Source organism: Schistocerca nitens, chromosome 10 (genome assembly GCF_023898315.1).
Source record: "Schistocerca nitens isolate TAMUIC-IGC-003100 chromosome 10, iqSchNite1.1, whole genome shotgun sequence".
NCBI classification, from domain to species: Eukaryota; Metazoa; Arthropoda; class Insecta; order Orthoptera; family Acrididae; genus Schistocerca; species Schistocerca nitens.
In genome coordinates, this window is record NC_064623.1 from 200198583 (window position 1) to 200220450 (window position 21868).

A 21868-nucleotide genomic window follows, 5' to 3' on the forward strand; every position below is an offset into this window, starting at 1 on the left:
CAGCGATAGACCATAATCTTAACTTTCTCAGGAAGGGTATCCCCTTCAAAGGCCAGGATAAAGGCACCAGTATCAATACGATTATCATTAGGACCCTTCTGAACACGCCGAACAAAGTGAACACCCCGCCGTCCGAGATTGTCCCGAAGTTCCTCATCAGTCTGAAAGATGAGGTCCCCGTGAAAAATCACACCTTGTACCATATTTAGAGACTGGTGAGGGTAATGGACACAGGAATTGTGCCAAGATGGGTACAGGCACGAAGGGCCACAGATTGAGCAGCTGAAGCAGTTTGTATCAGCAACGAACCCGACCGCATCTTGCTCAGGGAGTCCACTTCACCAAACTTGTCTTCAATGTGTTCCACAAAGAATAGAGGTTTGACACTGGTGAAAGTATCTCCATCAGTCCTGGTGCAAACTAGATAACAGGGGAAATGTTTTGCCCCTAGACGACGGGCCTGACCCTCTTCCCAGGGGGTAGCCATGGAAGGGAAGGCCGAAGGGGCAAGAGAAGCAGCACTTGAGGAATCAGTACCACGCAGAGAGACGGCCGCAGAAGAACGGCCAGAGTTTTGGACCCATATGCGTTTCATCTGCATAGCGTCCGCCCTGATACCACCCACTCCGATCAGGGGCTCTCCTCACAGGCGCCACCCAGCCACAGCAAGGGCTGTCTGGCACGGCGGTCATTGCCGGGAGTTCCGATGCTCCAGAATGACGAGCAACCACTCCAAGGCATGCATGAGGAGGTCACAGCTCAGATATCAGAAGTGTGATCCCTGTGTGTTCAGGGGGCTCAACGAAAAGGGTACATAGCGACCCCACCACACAGGCTGGCTACTGTGCTGGCTATGCACCGTAGCATCAGACGACGTGAAAGAAAAGGTGGAATGTACTAGGAGGGCGCACATCGGAGACACTAGGTAAGGTGCTCTTTCCCAAATGGCTCACACTACGGAGGAGAAATTTTGTAATGGAGGTCAAACCCCAGAGGGGGACCAAGGAATGCCAAAAGGAGGAGATGATTACGCAACAAAGCCGGAGTGTAAAACCAACAGAACCAGGAGGATAGCGGGGGCCAACATAAGCAAGGACACCAATAGAGGGAGAGGAGAGGGCGAGGGGAAAGGAGCATGGAGGGAAAGGAGGGGAAGGGAAAGGAAATGCAGCCCGGGAGAGGAAGAAGGCTGCAATGGCTCGGGGCCCTGTGCTCGCCACGCACGTATCCACAAAAGAGTTGTGGACCCCCGGGGGGGGGGGGGGGAGGTATACGTGAATGGACCGCAAGTAGAGGTGGTAAAGGGAAGGACTCCAGTTCAGAGAGAAGGGACCGCACGCAAACCACCAACGTTGGACTCGATCTGGGCCACTGATGTGGGAGATGGACCACCACGGGTGGGAAAAGGAGACGGTAATTCCGATGGTCAGGGCAACAATGAATGTGTGCTATGTAACTGGTGAGCAGTTGCGCACGTCTGATCTGCAGTGGAGGGACACCAGCCTCCACCAGTATAGTTGTCACCGGACTCATTCTAAAAGCTCCTGCCTCTAATCAAACCCCACAGTGGCGCACAGGGTCGAGTAATTGCAATGCTAAAGTCGTTTCAGAACCATGAACCACACGCCGTTAGTCAATTCGGGATTGGGCAAGGGCTCAGTAGAGCTGCAGCAGTGTACAGCGATCTGCATCCCAAATAGTGTTGCTCAGGCAACAGGGGGAATGGAGGTGCTGCCAGCACTTCTGCTTAAGCTGACAAAAGTGAGGGAGCCAAGTGAATCGAGCATTGAAAACCAATCCTAGAAACTGATATGTCACCACTACAGTGAGTGGATCGTCAGTAAGGTAAAGTGCAGGTTCCAGGTCAATGATACAACTCCGACAGGAGTGCATGACCCACGACTTTGCGGGTGAAAACTGGAAGCTGTGGGCTGGAGCCCGTGACTGCGCCTTATGGATGGTCCCCTGGAGAGGCCGTTCAGCAACAATAGTACTGGAGCAGCAGTACGAAATGCGAAAGTCGTCTGCATATAGAGAAGGTGAGTCTGAGGGCCCGACAGCTGCTGCTAGACCGTTAATGGCCACGTGACTCCAGAACCCAACCCAACTGCCGACATACCATATGTTCCAGCATCTTACAAAGAACGTTGGTGAGGCTGATGGAGCAATAGCTATCCACATCAAGCAGGTTTTTACCAGGATTGAGCACCAGAATGATAGTGCTGTTCCGACATTGCGACAGAAAGACACCATCGCACCAAATCTGGTTGAAGATGACTGGAAGATGTCGCTTGTAGTCAGATGAGAGGTTTTATCATCTGGCTGTGGATCCGATCAGACCCAGGAGCTGTGTTGGGGCAATGTGCAAGGGCACCGGGGAGCTCCCACTCCGTAAATTGGGTGTTGTAGGATACACTCCTGCGTGTAGTGAAAGGGGGCGTTCCCTTCCAGCTGCCGTTTGAGTGTGCAAAAGGCTGGGGGGTAATTCTCTGAGGCAGTGCCCGGCAAAGTGCCCGGCAAAGTGCCCGGCAAAGTGCCCGGCAAAGTGCCCGGCAAAGTGCCCGGCAAAGTGCCCGGCAAAGTGCCCGGCAAAGTGCCCGGCAAAGTGCCCGGCAAAGTGCCCGGCAAAGTGCCCGGCAAAGTGCCCGGCAAAGTGCCCGGCAAAGTGCCCGGCAAAGTGCCCGGCAAAGTGCCCGGCAAAGTGCCCGGCAAAGTGCCCGGCAAAGTGCCCGGCAAAGTGCCCGGCAAAGTGCCCGGCAAAGTGCCCGGCAAAGTGCCCGGCAAAGTGCCCGGCAAAGTGCCCGGCAAAGTGCCCGGCAAAGTGCCCGGCAAAGTGCCCGGCAAAGTGCCCGGCAAAGTGCCCGGCAAAGTGCCCGGCAAAGTGCCCGGCAAAGTGCCCGGCAAAGTGCCCGGCAAAGTGCCCGGCAAAGTGCCCGGCAAAGTGCCCGGCAAAGTGCCCGGCAAAGTGCCCGGCAAAGTGCCCGGCAAAGTGCCCGGCAAAGTGCCCGGCAAAGTGCCCGGCAAAGTGCCCGGCAAAGTGCCCGGCAAAGTGCCCGGCAAAGTGCCCGGCAAAGTGCCCGGCAAAGTGCCCGGCAAAGTGCCCGGCAAAGTGCCCGGCAAAGTGCCCGGCAAAGTGCCCGGCAAAGTGCGACATTTAAAGGCTGTGTGGTGCTCCAGGGAAGGGTGCCGCTTATGCCGCTGTAGAGCTCGCCAACTCTCTTTAATTGCTTCAGCGATTTCCAGCGACCACCAACGATCTTCCTTACACTTTGGGCACCCTAAAGAGCGAGTGTTTGTTTTTTCTGCCGCAGAAACAATTATGCTAGCCATCTACTCAACCATCACATCAATGTTACCATGTGGGGGAGATTCAGCAGTGACAGAGGCGAAAGCTCCCCACTTCACCTCGATCTAAGCCAATTCGGGCAGGCGTCCATGTGCCTGACACTGGGGCAGTGACAGGAAGATGGGGAAGTGGTCACTACCACATAGGTCGTCATACGCTCTCCAGTGGATAGATGGGAGAAGTCCTGGGCTCCAAATTGATAAATCAATGGCCGAGTAACTAACATGAGGCACACTGAAATGTGTGGTGGTCCCAGTATTTAAGAGGCAGAGGTCGAATTGCGACAGTAAAGTTTCGACATCTCTGCCTCGGCCAGTAATCTTGGTACCACCTGACAAGTGGTTATTGGCATTAAAATATCCCAAAAGTAGGAAAGGTTTAAGGAGTTGAGCAATCAGTGCAGCTAATGCATTCAAGGGTACTGCACCCTCTGGAGGAAGATATATATTACAGATAGTTATTTCCTGGATCGTCCTTATTCTGACAGCCATAGCTTCAAGAGGGGTGTGAAAGGGCACAGTGTCACTACAGAATGAGTTTAGGACATAGACGCAAACTCCACCAGACAGTATTACAGTCGCTACAGTTCTTTTAATATCCCTTGTAGCCACTTAGTACAGGCGTCCACATTGCTGGGAACCAGGTTTTCCTGGAGGGCAATGCAGATAGCAGGTGTAAAGCTTAACGGTCACCATAGCTCAGCCATCCGGTTGAAAAAACTGCTGCAATTCCACTGGAGGATGACATGAGACTGGGAAGCAACATTTAATGAGGCAGTTTACGCCTCATAGTCACCTGCTGCCACCGATTTATGGCCTGCACAGTCTACATCTGTAGCGTGAGGGTATGGCGAGATCTAGGTCCTCAGCATACGCCGAAATTTTCCATCCCATCCTCAGTCACACAGCTTGTAGGTAGCGATGGTGTGGGTGCCACTGCAATTTCCTTGGCATTAGGAGGCTTCTTGTTGGAATTCTCTAGCTGCTCCTTGGGTTCCTCTGGCCGGGAGGACTTCACTTGCTCAGTCTCTGGGACTGAAGCCATATGACCTGCTGCTTTTGGGCTTTTCAGCCACTGGTGGGTGTCATCTTTCCCACTAGAAGAGAGCTGGGAAGGGAGTGACCCACAGGACCCCATCCTAGCGAAAGAAACTGAAGAAGACTTACACTTCTCTGGCTTAGAATTGGGGACAGATGTCCCTGATGGTTGTGGGGGGGGGGGGGGGGTTGCTCCTAAAGTAGGTGGTGCAGGATCAACATGGAAGAAAATTCTCCCACCATCGCAGGGGCAGGTGTAGGTGTAGTCTTCCGGCTCTGAGAGGTGACCTGGGTTGTCGGAGCTGATCATGCCAGAACTGTTGTACTGGTGGCGTAAGACAATGCCATATGTACAGGAAGTAGGTGTTCAAATTTTCTCTTAGCCTCAGTGTAGGTCAGTTTGTCCATGGTCTTGTACTCCCTGACTTTCCTTTCTTTCCTGCTCATCCTGCCCAGCCTTGGTTCATGGGAACAAAAACAGTCTTTTATTCATGGTCATAGCATCCCAGTTGTCAGCATCTTCACACTGTGAAACGATTAGCAGTCTATCAACAATGGCATCATGATTCATGGGTGTTTTGTAATATGGCATAGCGCAACCATCAGGTTTTGCATCTATTTCAATTTTTTTCCTGTAACTCTCCATTGAAGGTACCACAAAATGTTCATTAATACTTTTTTTTTTATATCAATGCTGAATGGCACAAAGTACTTTTGATTCCAAGTTAAATCTCGTTTTCAGAAAAAGATTAACTGTATTGAAAATTAAATTTACGTAAGTTCTTTAACTAGCACAAAAATACCAAAACTATACAATATTACTTTCATTTTGAATTGTGTTTGAGAATTTCACTTCAAACATGTTCAGAGAAGTCTTAGAATAATGTGTTTTTTTTATTATAGTAACTGTGATTCAAAGAAACAAAGTGTCTACTTATGACAGCTGTGAGTTTGTAGAAGATTAACTCAATGTCCATGTTAGGTTACACTAAAATGAACTCACACAAAAAATAATGTTTCCTGTTTTCCAAATCGAAATGGAACAGCCCATATGTGCCCCAGCCATTGGCAGAGCGGGGAAGTCGCATGTGGTACACAGCTTAGTGTGGATGAGTGTGATGGGACAAAGTGTGGTGGGGGGGCAGAAAATGGAAGGACGAAGTTGGAGAGAAAGTTTAAGTGAAGAGAATGAAATACAAGAAACAGGGCAGGGGTGGATATGTCTGTGTCCATGGGACAGGAGCAAGTGATGATTGAGGCTTGTGGGACAAAGGTATGATATAAGGCAACTCCCATGAACTTCAATCAGATAATCTGATATTGGAGACAATGGCAGTGGTGAAGTGGGAATGCTGGGAACCCATATGCTGTGGGTCATGAAGCCAGGTAGTAGCTGAGCATCTCTTTCTTGGCAGCACATTCTGCCCATGGGTAGTCAATTGTGCTCTTCACTGCGATTTGAGATGGTCATCATGTGCCAGTTCAGGTAAAATATCATACAGAAGTTACAGTAGAGCTGGAATACATTTTGATTTTATGGATGGCCCTGCCTCTGATAGGGTGAGATGACTCTGGAGCATGGTAAATTCCTCTGAAGGAGCTGTAATATTATCAGTTGTGTTGCTGCATATGGCTAGCCTTGCATTTGGTTCTTCCACAGGCAGATGATTGATGTGGAAAGGGACTGGGAGGAAGTATGACATAACAATGGACCAGGTTACTTAATATGTCAGGTGGCAAATTTCCACTTTCGGAAAGAGAGAAGATGCCAGAGCCAAGACTAGGAATGCAGTTAAGTTGTCCTGTCTGTGGTAATACTGGGAACATTCCTTAACAAGTGACTGAAGGATTAGAGTCACGAGTGGTACACGAGATATGTTTGGGAGTAGAGTGCTCATCTATCATGTCCTTACCAAGGTCTTCAGGATATAAAGAGGAATTGCGAGTCACTTCATGTACAATGTCAGTGTGACCATGCTGAGTAAGAGGTGATGGCAGCTATCTAACTGAACATACTGTCAGTACAAGTAATCTGTAGTTCAGCAACACGCAACACCATTCTGGAATTAAAAATTACCCTTGAGCAGTCTAATATGCCACACTACAAATCTTAATGGTGTACAAACTTTTGGTGGTATGAACTTGCAAAACATGCTCTGTAAGAATTCAGCACAGAAGAGCATTATATGATTATAGAGGAAAGAACTGCCAGTTATCACAGAAAAGCAGAGGCAATAATTACAATACAGAGAGGAGGGCCTAGTGCACAACAAGGAGATTTGGGTGGTCAGGGCACCTCAGCTCATGCAGTACAGAGAGTTTTCGCAACTGTAATTTTGACACACATTCAAACAGCCCACTCTGAGCACCAGGAACTCACAGGCATTCATCCTTCATGAAAGTTTACAGTTGTCATTCTGACACAGGAAGCTGAACACTGGTTATTAGGTAAGTTGGTGTGTGACATGAGCAGCCAGTCCCATTCTGTGGACACAAACCAGCAAAACGACTGCCCACTGAACTGCAAAAGTTGGCTATGAAAAGCTGTGTGTTGAGATGACAGTAGATATTACGGATCTTCTTCCATGATATATCACACTTGGCTGCAAAATTCCCATTTCAAAAAATTTTCTTTGACAAATAATTGGGTCCTCATGTCTTCCACATGAATCAAAGCTTTTTCTTCTGAACTGAGCCTCTGGGTTATATGTAACTCAAGGCAGTGATTTGGGTCACTGGTGCAGTGAGTTATTTTTGGAAAAGTTAAATTTAATTCGAGTGTCAAGAATATAACGAAAAGGAAAATTTGATCTGGAAAGAATCTTTGTCCACTTACCAATAAAAAGATGAGGGAAATAAGTACTGGTGTCAGTGGTGTTGAATAAGAGCTTACATTATTAAAATTGAATGAAGCTCCAGGCCTAGTGGAATCCATTGATGATACTATACTGAATTTGGAGCTGAATTAGTCCCCTCTTTACTATCATCAATCATATACCCCAGGAAGAAAAAACAGTGCCCAGAAGTCTATGTCACACCTGTCTAGAAGAAGGGTAGTAGAATTGGTCCACAAAACTTATGTCCAATATTCATGACATTGATTTGTTGTAGAATGTTAAAACATATTCTCAGCTCAAATATAATGAGGTACCCCTAGCAGAATGATCTCCATGCCAATCACACACATTCTGGTAACACTCACCTGAACCTTAACTTGCATCTGATTGTTACCAAAGTACAATCATAAGGGGATATCACGCAAAAGATTTGACTGGATTAACTTCTTTTGAAGGGAGGACATGGCTTGTGTCACGAACAGATGTTGAGGTAACTTTGGGTGTGGCACAGGGAAGTTAGTTGGGGCTCTATGTTTTTATATTAATGACCTTGTAGACGTTACTAGCAGTGATCTCTCATTTTTTTGCAGGTGATACATTTAGCTGTAACATGACAAATGTCATGGGATTACTCCTACTGTTGCGTCAGACTTACTTTGTCTGGTATAGTGCAGCAACTCGACATAGCATCATTCGACAAGTCATTAGAAACCCCTGCAGAAATACTGAGCCATGTTTCTTCTATAGCCATCCATAAATCTAAGGGTTGCCAGTGCAAGATTTTAGGCATGAAATGACCTCTCTATGCCCCATAAATGTTCAATGGGGTTCATGTCTGACAATATTGGTGGAAAAATCCTTCATTAAAATTGACCAAAATGTTTAACATGGCACACTGTCATCCATAAAAATTCTATTATTGTATTGGAATATGAAGTCCATAAATGACTGCAGATGGTCTCCAAGTAGCCAAACAAATCCATCTCCAATCAATAATTGGTTCAGTTGGACCAGAGAACCCATTCCACTATCACGGAGCCACCATCAGCTTTCACAGTTCCTAGTTGACAACTTGGATCCATGGATTTGTGGAGTCTGCATCACATAATAATACTACCATATGCTATTACCAACTGAATTCTGGACTCATCTGACCAGGCCACAGTTTTCCAATTATCTAGTGTCACTAGCCCAGGAGGGGTGCTGCAGGCCACACCATGCTGTTAGCAAACATGTCCTAATCAGTAATCTGCTGGCATAGCTAATTAATGTCCTAATGGGTGCATTTGTCACACATCCCACATTGATTTCTGCAGTTATTTCACACAGTGTTGCCTGTGTCAGCAATGACAACTCTGTGCTGCTCTCTTATTAAGTGAAGGCTGTTTGCCATGTTGTCCACGGTGCAAGATAAAGCCTGAAACCTGGTATTTCAGCGTGCTCTTGACACTATCTTTTAATATTGATTCCCTAAATGATTTCCAAAATGGAATGACTCATGTCTAGCTCCAACTGCAATCGGTGTTTGAAGTCTCTTACTGTCATGCTCACAATCATGCCTTATGCCATTTCACATGAACCACTTGAGCAAAAACGACAGCTCAGCTCAGCCAATGCACTGGCCTTTTATACCCTGCATAAGCAATACTACCGCCATCTATATACGTGCGTATCACTATCCTATGAATTGTCACCTCATTGTAATGAAGTACAGTGCGACATTAGTGACAATCTTCAGTTTCATCATGTCCAGATTTAGAGCTGGTGCAAGAAAATGGCATCTTGTTTTAAATGTTGAGAAATGAAATACTGAGCACTTCACAAAATGAAAAACTTAACGTCCTATGACTATCACATCAATAGTCAGAATTTCTGTTGTGAGTAATGCTGCTAGCAGATTTCAGTTTATTGGTAGTATACTAGGGAAATGCAATCAGTCTACAAAGGAGATTGCTGGCAAATCACTCTCGTAACCCATGCAAGAATATTACTGATGTGTATGGGACCCACATCAATTAGGGCCAACAGGTGATACTCACCATGTACAGAGACTAGTGGCACAAATAATCACAGGTTTGTTTAATCTGTGGGAGTGTCACAGAGATGCTGACAAAACTGAAGTAGCAGACTCTTGAAGATGGACAAATTATCCTAAGAAAGCTTACTTGTGAAGTATAAGGAACTGGATTCAAATGATGACACTCAGAATGTACTACAACCCCTTGATGTATTGCTCCCACAGGGATTGCAAGGAGAAGGTTAAATTGATTAAAGCATGCATGGAGACATGAAAACAATTATTCTTCTTGAGCTCTGTATGTGAATGGAACAAGTAAAAACCCTAATAACTGGTACAATGGGATGCACCGTCTGCCATGAATTTCACAGTTGCTCGCAGAGTATAGATTTAGATGTAGTGTATAGATAGTGTTATTAGACGGGCAAATCAACAAGGAATGGTGTCAAGTAACCACCAGCAAATATATAGACTACCAAGGGTGACTTTAGATGAACGAATTATTAAATGCCAAACATGAAAGTGAATTCCTGTGCTCTAGAAAATTCTGCTATCTTTTTTCCACTTATAGTGACCTCAGATTCCTTTAAGGCAAACAGTCACTAAATGAAATGGCCAATATGGACTTTTTACAACGTTTATGCTTGTTTCTTTCTGAGACAGTAGTTGAATTATCAGGTGGGTGGCAGGAGGCATGTATGTAATGGAGAATCACAATCTGGAAGACCAAATTTTACACAATTCTCACAACAAACAGATTGCAGTGGGATGTAAACAGCTTACCTGCATCATCAGATCTCCTCCTCTTTCTTCGAAAATCTGATGAATCGGAAGACCTCCTTTCCTGAAAGAACAAAAGTTCGGGACTTTAATAAATGTAAATGAACAAAATTTGAGTGCAAATCACTATCAGAAATACTGCAATACATCTACATTTATACTCTGCAAACCACTTGATTTTAACAGAAGAGGTTACATATCATACTATTTATTAGGGATATGAGAGAAGATTAACTGTTACCATACAGATGTGGTGTCAAACAATAGACAGCAAGCCAAGACAGCATTTGGACAGTATACGCAGTGTGTTCTTTCGTCTGCCTCTACCTTCCCACTTCATTTCCATTCCCCAACACCACTGACACTAGCTGGAAGAGGCCGTTTGACATGAGTGTAAAAAGGAACTATCTGTCTCCACATTCCATAGGTTAGCACACTTGGTTCAAGCAAATCTGAGTGTAGTACTAAAAGACAAATTTATTACTTGCCCATTGGATAGTAGACACTTTTGTGATAATTGTTGCAGAGCTTAAGAAGGTGACTTTAATGAAAAATCTATATGAGCATTCAATCATATGATAAATTGATGCAATAGGTAAATGAACAATGAAATTTTGGAAGGAGACTTATCAAACCAAGTAAAAGTAGCCCCTGGCTTGCACAAAAGGAGAGTGTTGGAACCCTCATCATTCTTGTTTTATGTTAGCAAGCTGACCAACAGTACAAATAGCAACCTCAGACTTTTCACAGATGACACTTATCAGTGATTAATTATCGTCAGGAAAGAAGTTGCAGGAATAAGCAACCGGATGTGGAAAAAAATCCAAGTGTAGCAGACTGGTACCAATATTTGATGTACAGAAATGTAAAACTAAGCATCTCAAAAAATAAGAAAGTACCCTACCCTATTACTACATTATCAATGATTCAATATTATAATCAATAAACTGAGGCATTAATTTGTAGGGATACAAATTGTATTAGCTCCATCACAGGTGGATGACTCCAATTCGTGTGTATGGCCAATCTTAGGCAACTGTTGAAGTATGAGGGACCAGGCCATTTGTTCAGCTGATTCTCAATATATACACAGAAGGATGGCACATATCGTCACAGATTTCCTTGACTGATGAGAGCCATACTCTTCAAAAGATAGATACAAATTATTCCACAAAAGTCAACTTCTGAAAGTACAAGAATCAGTATTAGTGAATAACCTAGAAATATTCTTCAGCCTCATCCTTTTATCTGCCTTAGGAACTCCGAAAACAAAATTAGACTATTTACTGTACACGTTTTTTGTTTTGTTTGTTTTGTTTTGGTTTTAGGGCGCAAAACTGCTATGGTCATTAGCGCCCGGTCCGTGACTTAGGAAACAGTAAAAAACCGAAATTGAAAACCAGCAGCAATGGGAACGAATCATAAAATTGGAGAAACTAAAAGCAGAAGGAAGGCTAAAAATCCACTACAGAAAGGGATTGGTTGTCCCCAAAAAAAAGCTTCAAATGACTGACGTCATTTCACTGGCACTAATAAACTTGAGAACGCGGTCGGCTGAGCGCGTGTCATCTGCTAAAATCAACGATATATCAGGCGATAGTAGACGGGAGCGTAATGGATTAAAATAGGGGCACTCAATTAAAAGATGTCTTACCGTCCACAGCTGAGAGCAGTGGGGACAGAATGGAAGAGGAACCCCACTTAAAAGATGGTGCCCTATCCGGAGTCTAGTTAAAATTACCTCCTCCCGACGACGCGTTCGGGAGGAAGAGGTCCAAGCACAAGGAAGAGCTTTCACGTCCCGCAATTTATTATGGGGAAGTGTCGACCAATGCGCGTGCCATAAATGAACAACACGACGACATAAAACGCTCCGTAGATCGGTGAAGGGAATCTATTGAATAGCTGGTCGAAGAAGAGATACTGCAGCCTTGGCCACTATATCGGCCGCCTCATTTCCACAGATACCAGCGTGTCCCGGGAGCCAGAGGAACGCCACCGAGATGCCCCCCAGATGGAGCAAGCGCAGACAGTCCTGAATCCGGTGGACTAGAGGGTGCACAGGGTAAAGAGCTTGGAGACTGAGGAGAGAGCTGAGAGAATCTGAGCAGATAACGTACTGTATCCGCTGATGGCGGCGAATGTAGTGGACAGCCTGGAGAACAGCGTAAAGCTCCGCAGTATACACCGAACACTGGTCGGGAAGCCGAAAGTGATTTGTGGTGTCGCCAACAATTTAGGCACTCCCTACACCTAACGATGTTTTCGAGCCGTCGGTGTAAATAAATGTGGCGTCCGTCATTTGTGCACATAGAGCAGCAAATGCCCGACGATAAACAAGTGAAGGGGTACCATCCTTGGGAAATCGACAAAGGTCACGGAGCAGGCAAATCCGGGGACAGAGCCAAGGCGGTGCTGTACCCCAAGTTGTCACGAAGGTTTTAGGCAAGCGGAAGGAAAGAGAATGGAGCAGTTGACGGAAGCGGACTCCCGGGGGTAGTAGGGAGGAAGGGCGGCCTGCATACCCGACATCAAAGGAGGCGTCGAAAAAAAGGTCATGGGCTGGATTAGCAGGCATGGAAGACAGATGGCTAGCATAACGACTCAGAAGGACTGCTCGCCGATTGGACAGCAGAGGCTCAGCAGTCTCAGCATAAAGGCTTTCCACAGGGCTGGTGTAAAAAGCTCCAGACACTAAACGTAATCCACGGTGGTGGAGAGAGTCGAGACGCCGATGAATAGACGACCGAGCAGAGGAGTAGACTATGCTTCCATAGTCCAATTTCGAGCGCACTAAGGCGCGATAGAGGCGGAGAAGGACCACTCGGTCCGCTCCCCAGGAGGTACCATTCTGGACACGGAGGGTGTTAAGGGATCGCAGACAGCGAGCCGAAAGATAGGAAACGTGGGAGGACCAGCACAGTTTTCTGTCAAACATGAGACCCAAGAATTTAGCGACGTTTGAAAACGGAAGTTTGACAGGACCTAGATGTAAGGAGGGCGGAAGAAACTCCTTACGTCGCCAAAAATTAACACAAACGGTCTTACTGGGAGAGAAACGGAAGCCGGTTTCGATGCTCCATGAGTGGAGGCGATCGAGAGAGCCTTGAAGACGTCGTTCAAGAAGGCTGGTCCGTTGAGAGCTGTAGTAGATCGCAAAATCGTCCACAAAGAGGGAGCCCGAGACATCAGGAAGGAGACAATCCATAATTGGATTTATGGCAATGGCAAACAGTACAACACTCAGCACGGAGCCCTGGGGTACCCCGTTTTCTTGGGAGAAAGTACGGGAGAGAGTAGTGTTCACCCGCACCCTAAATGTGCGCTCTGCCATAAATTCGCGAAGAAAAAGGGGTAGCCGATCTCGAAAGCCCCAAGAGAACAGAGTGCGGAGGATGCCTGTCCTCCAACAGGTATCGTATGCTCTCTCCAGATCAAAAAATATTGCTACCATTTGGCGTTTCCGGAGAAAATTGTTCATGATATAAGTGGAGAGAGCAACAAGATGGTCAACTGCAGAACGATGCTTTCGGAATCCACATTGGGCAGGTGTTAGAAGACTGCGGGATTCCAGCCACCACGCTAAACGGTAATTCACCATACGCTCCAAAACCTTACAGACACTACTCGTGAGAGAAATGGGGCGATAGTTGGAGGGGAGATGTTTGTCCTTTCCAAGTTTCGGAACAGGAACGACGATAGCTTCCCGCCATCGTCTGGGAGAAGTACTGTTGGTCCAAATTCGATTATAGAGGTGATGGAGGTAACGCAGACTATGGGTTGATAATTGCAGCAACATTTGGACGTGGATACCATCCGGTCCTGGGGCGGAGTAGCGAGAAGAAAAGAGTGCATGTTGGAGTTCCCGCATGGAGAAAACAGTATTGTAGCTTTCGCGATTTTGAGAGGAGAAAGGAAGGGGTCGCACATCCGCTGCACGTTTGTTCGGGAGAAACGCTGGCGGGTAATTCGAAGAGCTCGAAATCTCAGCAAAGTGTTGACCCAATGAGTTAGAAATTGCGACGGGGTCCACTAATGTCTCATGCGCGACAGTGAGGCCAGATAACCGTCGAATCCGACACCAGACTTCCGAGGAGGGATTGAAGGTGTTAAATGGGCTAGTAAAGTAGTCCCAGCTTGCCTTTTTGCTGTCGCGGATGACGCGACAGCATCTCGCACGGAACTGCTTATAGCGGATACAGTTGGCCAAACTAGGATGGTGTGAAAACGTGAAGAGCACGTCGCCGCTCACGTATTGCGTCACGGCATGCCTCGTTCCACCAAGGAACTGGGGGGCGCCGGGGCAATTCGGAGGTGCGTGGTATTGAATGTTCCGCAGCTGTAAGAATAACGTCGGTAATATGTGTGACCTCATCGTCGACGCTGGGAAAGTGACGGTCGTCGAATGTCGCTAGAGACGAAAAAAGTGTCCAATCGGCTTGGGCAAACTTCCAGTGTCGCGGGCGCATATATGGCAGTTGTGGCTGCAATCGAAGGACACATGGAAAGTGGTCACTGGAGTGTGTATCAGCAAGGGCGAACCATTCAAAGCGCCGAGCTAGCGGAACAGTACCGACCGAAAGGTGCAAATGAGAGAAATTTGTCGTGGAGGCAGACGAAAATGTAGGGTCCCCAGTGTGGAGGCAGACAAGATCCGCTTGGTGGAAGACGTCTATCAGTAGTGAGCCACGCGGACAAGGATGTGGAGATCCCCAAAGCGGGTTGTGGGCATTGAAGAAGATGAAGGAGATCAGCTCGTGCCATTGGTGTGGACAATGGAATGTATACAGTACAGAGAGAGAAGGTGTTCCAGAAAGGGAACGACGGCGACAGCTTGGAAGGTAGTGTTTAACGGGATTGGTTGATGATGGAGAGTATCATGGAGAAGAAGCACGAGTCTTCCATGTGCTGGAGTGCCAGCTTTGTTTCCTGAAGACAGAAGATGACCGCCGAGTAGGATCTTAAGAGGATCGACAATTCATCCCGATTGGCTCGAATGCCGCAGATATTCCAATGGATAATGGACATAGGGTGGACAGAAAATGGAAGAATGTGACCGAGGTTGCCCTCAACTCAACGACTGCTCGGAGCTTGCGACCGACAGCGTGGAACGGCATTCAGCCGAAGGCAGAAGATCCTGATCCATAGGTTGTTCAGGAGCAGCTCCTGCCACCAGCGATCGGCCGGTTGATCGGCCGCCAGTAGGGCGCCTCGGCGACACAGAAGACGGCCGAGGGTGGTTACCGCCAGGTGGTGCTGTAGATGAGACACGCCGTGGCGGAGAAGGAGAGGAACTCTTTCTTATTAGCCTTCTTGGAAACAGGATGTTTAGATGAAGGAGGAATCGATGGTTGTGAAATTGGGGTACGTAAAAAATCTTCACGAGTAGGCTCTTTTTTCAAAGTATTGGTGTCTGACTTGTGGGCTCGAGATTTAGCAGAACCCGACGAAGGGTGAGCCGTAGAGTGGGCAGGCGAAAGTGGGGAGGTTGAACGGGCGATCTTTGCGCTGGCCGATCTGACGACTATGGCACTAAAGGTAAGGTCGCAAGTCTGCGTGGCCGCCTCCTTTGTTGGCCGAGGAGAGGCAAGGACAGTACTGTATTTACCTGTCTGAGGCACAGTGGGCTTTCAACTTGCGAATAATTTTCGAGCAGCAAAGGTCGACACCTATTCCTTCACTCTGATTTCCTGAATGAGCTTTTCGTCTTTAAAAATGGGGCAATCTCTAGAGGAAGCAGTGTGGTCACCCATACAGTTGATGCCACGAGGGGATGGAGGTGGACAAGCACCGTCATGGGCATCCTTACCACTCTTAACACATTTGGCCGGATTGGAACAGAACTGGCTGGTATGATGGAACCACTGACACCAATAGCAACGCGAAGGGTTTGGGACGTAAGGGCGAACGGAAATCATCTCATAGCCTGCTTTGATTTTCGATGGGAGTTGAACTTTGTCAAATGTCAAGATGAAAGTGCGGGTTGGAATGATGTTTGTGTCAACCCTTTTCATAACTCTATGAACAGCCGTTACGCCCTGGTCAGACAGGTAGTGCTCAATTTCTTCGTCAGACAATCCATCGAGGGAGCGTGTATAAACGACTCCACGCGAGGAATTTAAGGTACGGTGCGGTTCCACCCAGACAGGGAAGGTGTGTACCAGTGAAGTACACAGCAATTTTTGTGCCTGGGGGGCACCGACTGTTTCTAACAACAAGGTGCCATTTCGTAATCTGGAACAAGACTTCACAGGACCTGCAATTGCATCGACGCCTTTCTGAATAATGAAAGGGTTGACTATGGAGAAGTCGTTACCTTCGTCAGACCGAGAAACAACAAGGAACTGTGGCAACGATGGAAGAACTGTCTGTGGCTGAGACTCATTGAACTTACGCTTGTGAGCAGACATAGTAGAAGCTGAGGAAACCATTGCGGAAGAACCCCCCATGATTACCGGCATTTCAGATGGCGCGCTCCTCCCTTGTGGGGGTCCCTGTCTGAGGGCACTCCCGCCTTAGGTGATTGTTCACACCTCAGGTCACACCTCCCGAGAAACTGACAGGGAACAATCAGCACTTTCGGAAGGTATCAGCTCGGGTAATCACCCCTCCCTGTGCCTGGCTGTTACCAGGGGGTACGTACGTGTCCTACCTGTCTACCCGGGGTGGGGAATTACGCTTTACCCAGTCACAAGCTATGCATGGAGATCGTGTGTCGACCTTCAGACACACAAATGGAGGAAAAAAGAGAAAGGGAAAAAACAAAGAAAGGGAAAGGAAAGAGGAGAGGTCTAAAACGCCACAACAGAGAGAAGGTGAGAGGAAAAGAGAAGGTGAGAGGAAAAGAGAAGGTGAGAGGAAAAGAGAAGGTGAGAGGAAAAGAGAAGGTGAGAGGAAAAGAGAAGGTGAGAGGAAAAGAGAAGGTGAGAGGAAAAGAGAAGGTGAGAGGAAAAGAGAAGGTGAGAGGAAAAGAGAAGGTGAGAGGAAAAGAGAAGGTGAGAGGAAAAGAGAAGGTGAGAGGAAAAGAGAAGGTGAGAGGAAAAGAGAAGGTGAGAGGAAAAGAGAAGGTGAGAGGAAAAGAGAAGGTGAGAGGAAAAGAGAAGGTGAGAGGAAAAGAGAAGGTGAGAGGAAAAGAGAAGGTGAGAGGAAAAGAGAAGGTGAGAGGAAAAGAGAAGGTGAGAGGAAAAGAGAAGGTGAGAGGAAAAGAGAAGGTGAGAGGAAAAGAGAAGGTGAGAGGAAAAGAGAAGGTGAGAGGAAAAGAGAAGGTGAGAGGAAAAGAGAAGGTGAGAGGAAAAGAGAAGGTGAGAGGAAAAGAGAAGGTGAGAGGAAAAGAGAAGGTGAGAGGAAAAGAGAAGGTGAGAGGAAAAGAGAAGGTGAGAGGAAAAGAGAAGGTGAGAGGAAAAGAGAAGGGGAAAGGAAAAGAGAAGGGGAAAGGAAAAGAGAAGGGGAAAGGAAAAGAGAAGGGGAAAGGAAAAGAGAAGGGGAAAGGAAAAGAGAAGGGGAAAGGAAAAGAGAAGGGGAAATGAAAAGAGAAGGGGAAATGAAAAGAGAAGGGGAAAGGAAAAGAGAAGGGGAAAGGAAAAGAGAAGGGGAAATGAAAAGAGAAGGGGAAAGGAAAAGAGAAGGGGAAAGGAAAAGAGAAGGGGAAAGGAAAAGAGAAGGGGAAAGGAAAAGAGAAGGGGAAAGGAAAAGAGAAGGGGAAAGGAAAAGAGAAGGGGAAAGGAAAAGAGAAGGGGAAAGGAAAAGAGAAGGGGAAAGGAAAAGAGAAGGGGAAAGGAAAAGAGAAGGGGTAAGGAAAAGAGAAGGGGTAAGGAAAAGAGAAGGACGGAAGTAAGGAAAAAAGAAGGAAGGACGGACGGAAGCAAGCAAGGAAGTAAGGAAATACGAAGCAAGGAAGTAAGGAAATACGAAGCAAGGAAGTAAGGAAATACGAAGCAAGGAAGTAAGGAAATACGAAGCAAGGAAGTAAGGAAATACGAAGCAAGGAAGTAAGGAAATACGAAGCAAGGAAGTAAGGAAATACGAAGCAAGGAAGTAAGGAAATACGAAGCAAGGAAGTAAGGAAATACGAAGCAAGGAAGTAAGGAAATACGAAGCAAGGAAGTAAGGAAATACGAAGCAAGGAAGTAAGGAAATACGAAGCAAGGAAGTAAGGAAATACGAAGCAAGGAAGTAAGGAAATACGAAGCAAGGAAGTAAGGAAATACGAAGCAAGGAAGTAAGGAAATACGAAGCAAGGAAGTAAGGAAATACGAAGCAAGGAAGTAAGGAAATACGAAGCAAGGAAGTAAGGAAATACGAAGCAAGGAAGTAAGGAAATACGAAGCAAGGAAGTAAGGAAATACGAAGCAAGGAAGTAAGGAAATACGAAGCAAGGAAGTAAGGAAATACGAAGCAAGGAAGTAAGGACGAAGCAAGGAAGTAAGGACGAAGACTTGCAAGCAGAGAGAGCAAAGAATGTGTTACATTTTCGAGCGTCCAACTCCAGACGTAGGCACAAAACATACTCCCAGAGGGGGACAAAGGGAAGGAAAGAGGTGGTGGGGGGGGGGGGGCAAAGATGGGGGATGGGGAAGAATGCAGAAAAGGAAGGTATGCAGCCCGGAAAGGAAGGAGGGCCACATTAGCTCGGGGTCCCGTTCTCACTACGCACGTATCCACAAAAGAGGGGAGGGGGCTACTGGTTGTGTAGCTGCTGACTTCACCACATGAAGTGGAAATTTGGTGGCATGTTGCACAGCTGGAGGAGCAGATGGGGGATGCTACCAAGGTGCAGGGCAATTTCACAACCATGGTGCTAAATTTAAGGTCACATGCCTGTAAGGCCACATCCTCCATGGAACGAGATGTAGCAACAGAGGTACTGTAAGTGCCAGATGATAGAACACAGGGAGATGATAGAACACAGGGTTTCCCACTAGCCAACAACTTGTGAGCGACTGGGTGAGGCACTTTTCCTTCACCCCCATCTCCAGGAGAGCCCGCTCATTGAGATACTTTGAACAGTCATGGAAGGAGGAGCATGCTTGCCATTGCAGTTGATGCAATGGGCAGAACGAGGTGGGAAATCACCCTCATGAGAATCCGTACCACATATTACACGTTTGGATGGGTGTTGGCAGGACTATAATGTGATTGTTACAATTACACTCATACGATTGCATTGGATTTGAAATATATGGTCTGACTGTGATAACTTCATAACCTGCTTTGATCTTTAATGGAAGGATCACTCCACCAAAAGAGAGTGAGAGTGAGTGTGGACACTTACGAGGCGTCTACTTTTTCGTCACCTCATGTACTGTAATGAGAGCCTGATCAGAGAGATATGTATGTGTGTCTGCCTTTGTCAGATCATCTAGCAGCCTAGTATAAATAACACAGCAGGAAGAATTCAGTGTTCAATGGGCCTCAACATTAACAGGATAGCCATGCAGGAGTGAAAAGCTGCAAGCAGTTGTTGCTTGAGAATCAAAAGTAGTCTCAAAAGCGAAGTGCGACTCTGTAAAAAATAGCAGGATTTCACAGGGATGGCAATTGCATCGACACCTTTCTGAATAATTGGATTTACCATTGCGAAGGACTGACCATCTTTAGTACATGATACCACTAGGAATGATGGTGGAGTTTAAAGGTTCTTTGAATTGGTTGCTTCATTCTGTTTCCTTTTTGTAGACATTGATTGTGAAAACAATTGTTTCATTGGAAGAAACTCACCCATGATTGCCACCATCTCCAATGGTCTGCTCCTTCCATCTGGGTGCTCCCTCACCAGGGGGTGCACCAGGGTGATTGTTCACACCTCAAGTCACACCTCGCAAACACCTGACAGGGGGGGGGGGTCCAATTGCCAATTTGGGAAGGTAGCAGCTTAGGCATATCACCATTCCCTGGGCCTCGTCTGTATCAGGGGTTATGTGCGATCCCTACCTGTCGACCCATGGCTGGGATTTACATGTTACCCAATCACCTGTTATGTGTCAGATGCATAGTAGGCCTTCAGGAGTACACAGCGAGGAAGAAGGAAAAGAGGAACCCCAAGTGCCGAAGTGGAGGAAGGACAAGAGAAAGGAAACAAAGAAAGGAAAAGGGAATGAAAACCTGGGAACAAAAAACCGTGGTGACACTGTTCTTATGTCAGCAACAGACAGTGCTGAACATTCCCAGTAACACACCTGACATGTCCCCAAGGGAGGGGAAAAAGAATAGCAAGGGGAAAACATCCAGGATGGAAGGGAAAAGATCCTGCAAAGGCTGGGGTCACATGGTAACCAAACAAAAACCATTAAAGTGTGGCGAATTGAAAACTGACCACAGAGTCCAAGTGGACCCAGATAGCAAATTCTTCCAGGGTAGTATGAAGTGAGATCTGTGTACTAACAATGCCCATATAGACCAACATGCAAACACCACCGCAAGCCATTGAAGGGCCAATCTCATTCCAAAAAAGCATAGCATCTATGAATGGTTGGTGAGTGAGCATGAGTAAAATGAGATTCCTGGAGAACAGCACAAGCTGTCAAAAGGCAATAAGGGATCGCAACTCTGGGAGGTGACGATAGTTTCCATTACAGTTCCACTGAATAAGCACAGAGTGGGTATCTAAATGGATGGTGAACAGACGAGCCAATCACATTACCAGATCACCACCCATCACTGATGAGGACAGGTGGCATCCATCAACAATTGGACAGACTCAGGTTGTGAGAGAAGATGGCACATCTGGAAGTACCATGCGGACATAGTCCTGAGACAGATGTCTCTTTTTCTTCATCTTCATCAGCCAAAAGCATGTGACCTTGGGGAACACAGACCGTGTCCCATGGCCAAGTTGTGATACCAGGCCTCCGACCAGGAGGACCCCAGGGAGAGGTCCCAGAAGGGAACCCAATCACAAGTGATTTGCCAAAAACTTAACACTTCTCTGCCCAGTAAGGGAGAGTGGCTCGTGGAGGGGAGGGCGTGGGAACTGCAGGGAAGGGAAGAGGAAAGGGGGGGGGGAGGACTAGGGTACGGAGAAAGGGGAAAGGATGTACCAGAGAGAAAGGCAGAAGCCATCTACACAGGTGAAGTCTGTCATATTTTTTGACGAACCTCAGTGTAAGATAAACTATCAAAGGACTTTTCTCTTTTTTCCTTCTTGTAAAACAGGCAATCTGGTGAACATCGAGTGTGTTGGTTGGAACAATAAACACACATGGCTGGCAGAATGTAAGGGCTCCACTCATGTTCATTTAATAGAGCAGGAAGATGTGCCTGAAACACAAGCTGCATAAACACCACATGTGTGGCAAAACTATGGCTTCATGACTCACCAATAACACAAAAGCCTTGCCCTTCTCCAGGAGCATATCTCCCTCAAATGCCAGCATAACTGAATCAGTACCACTGCAATTCGCATTAAGACCTGAACCATATTCAAAGACTGGTGGGGAGTAACGGACAGAGGGATGTTCTGATGTTGCCAAGATATGCAGAAGCACAAAAGGCACTGAGTGGCAGAAATAGTTTTTATGAACAGTGAAGCCAACCACATCTTACCAAGAGAACCCACATTGCCAAATTTATGTGATATTTTACGCAAACAATAATGGTGGTGTGGTGGTGGTGGTGGTGGTGGCGGTGGTGAATGTGTGTATATGAGCATGCAACAGCTCAGCATCAGCAGTCAGGTCACTGTGTTGCCAAGGGGCTTAGCCAGATGGGTACATATCAACCCCATCACACTGATTGGCCACATGTGCTGGTGGTGGAGTGAAGGGAGAGGCGGCGAAAGGGAGAGGCGGCGAAAGGGAGAGGCGGCGAAAGGGAGAGGCGGCGAAAGGGAGAGGCGGCGAAAGGGAGAGGCGGC

The 21868-nt window shown here is 46.9% G+C and overlaps 1 protein-coding gene across 1 annotated transcript in view; it reads left to right on the plus strand.

The window, feature by feature from the left end:
• Positions 1-17543, plus strand: part of LOC126209994 (collagen alpha-1(X) chain-like) — a 50769-nt gene extending 33226 nt beyond the window's left edge. The window contains exons 3-4 of the mRNA XM_049939103.1: positions 2511-3145; positions 16869-17543. Coding sequence (XP_049795060.1) covers positions 2511-3145; positions 16869-17543 — 1310 coding nt within the window. The remainder of the gene's footprint in view (positions 1-2510; positions 3146-16868) is intronic.
• The last annotated feature ends 4325 nt before the right edge of the window (positions 17544-21868 follow it).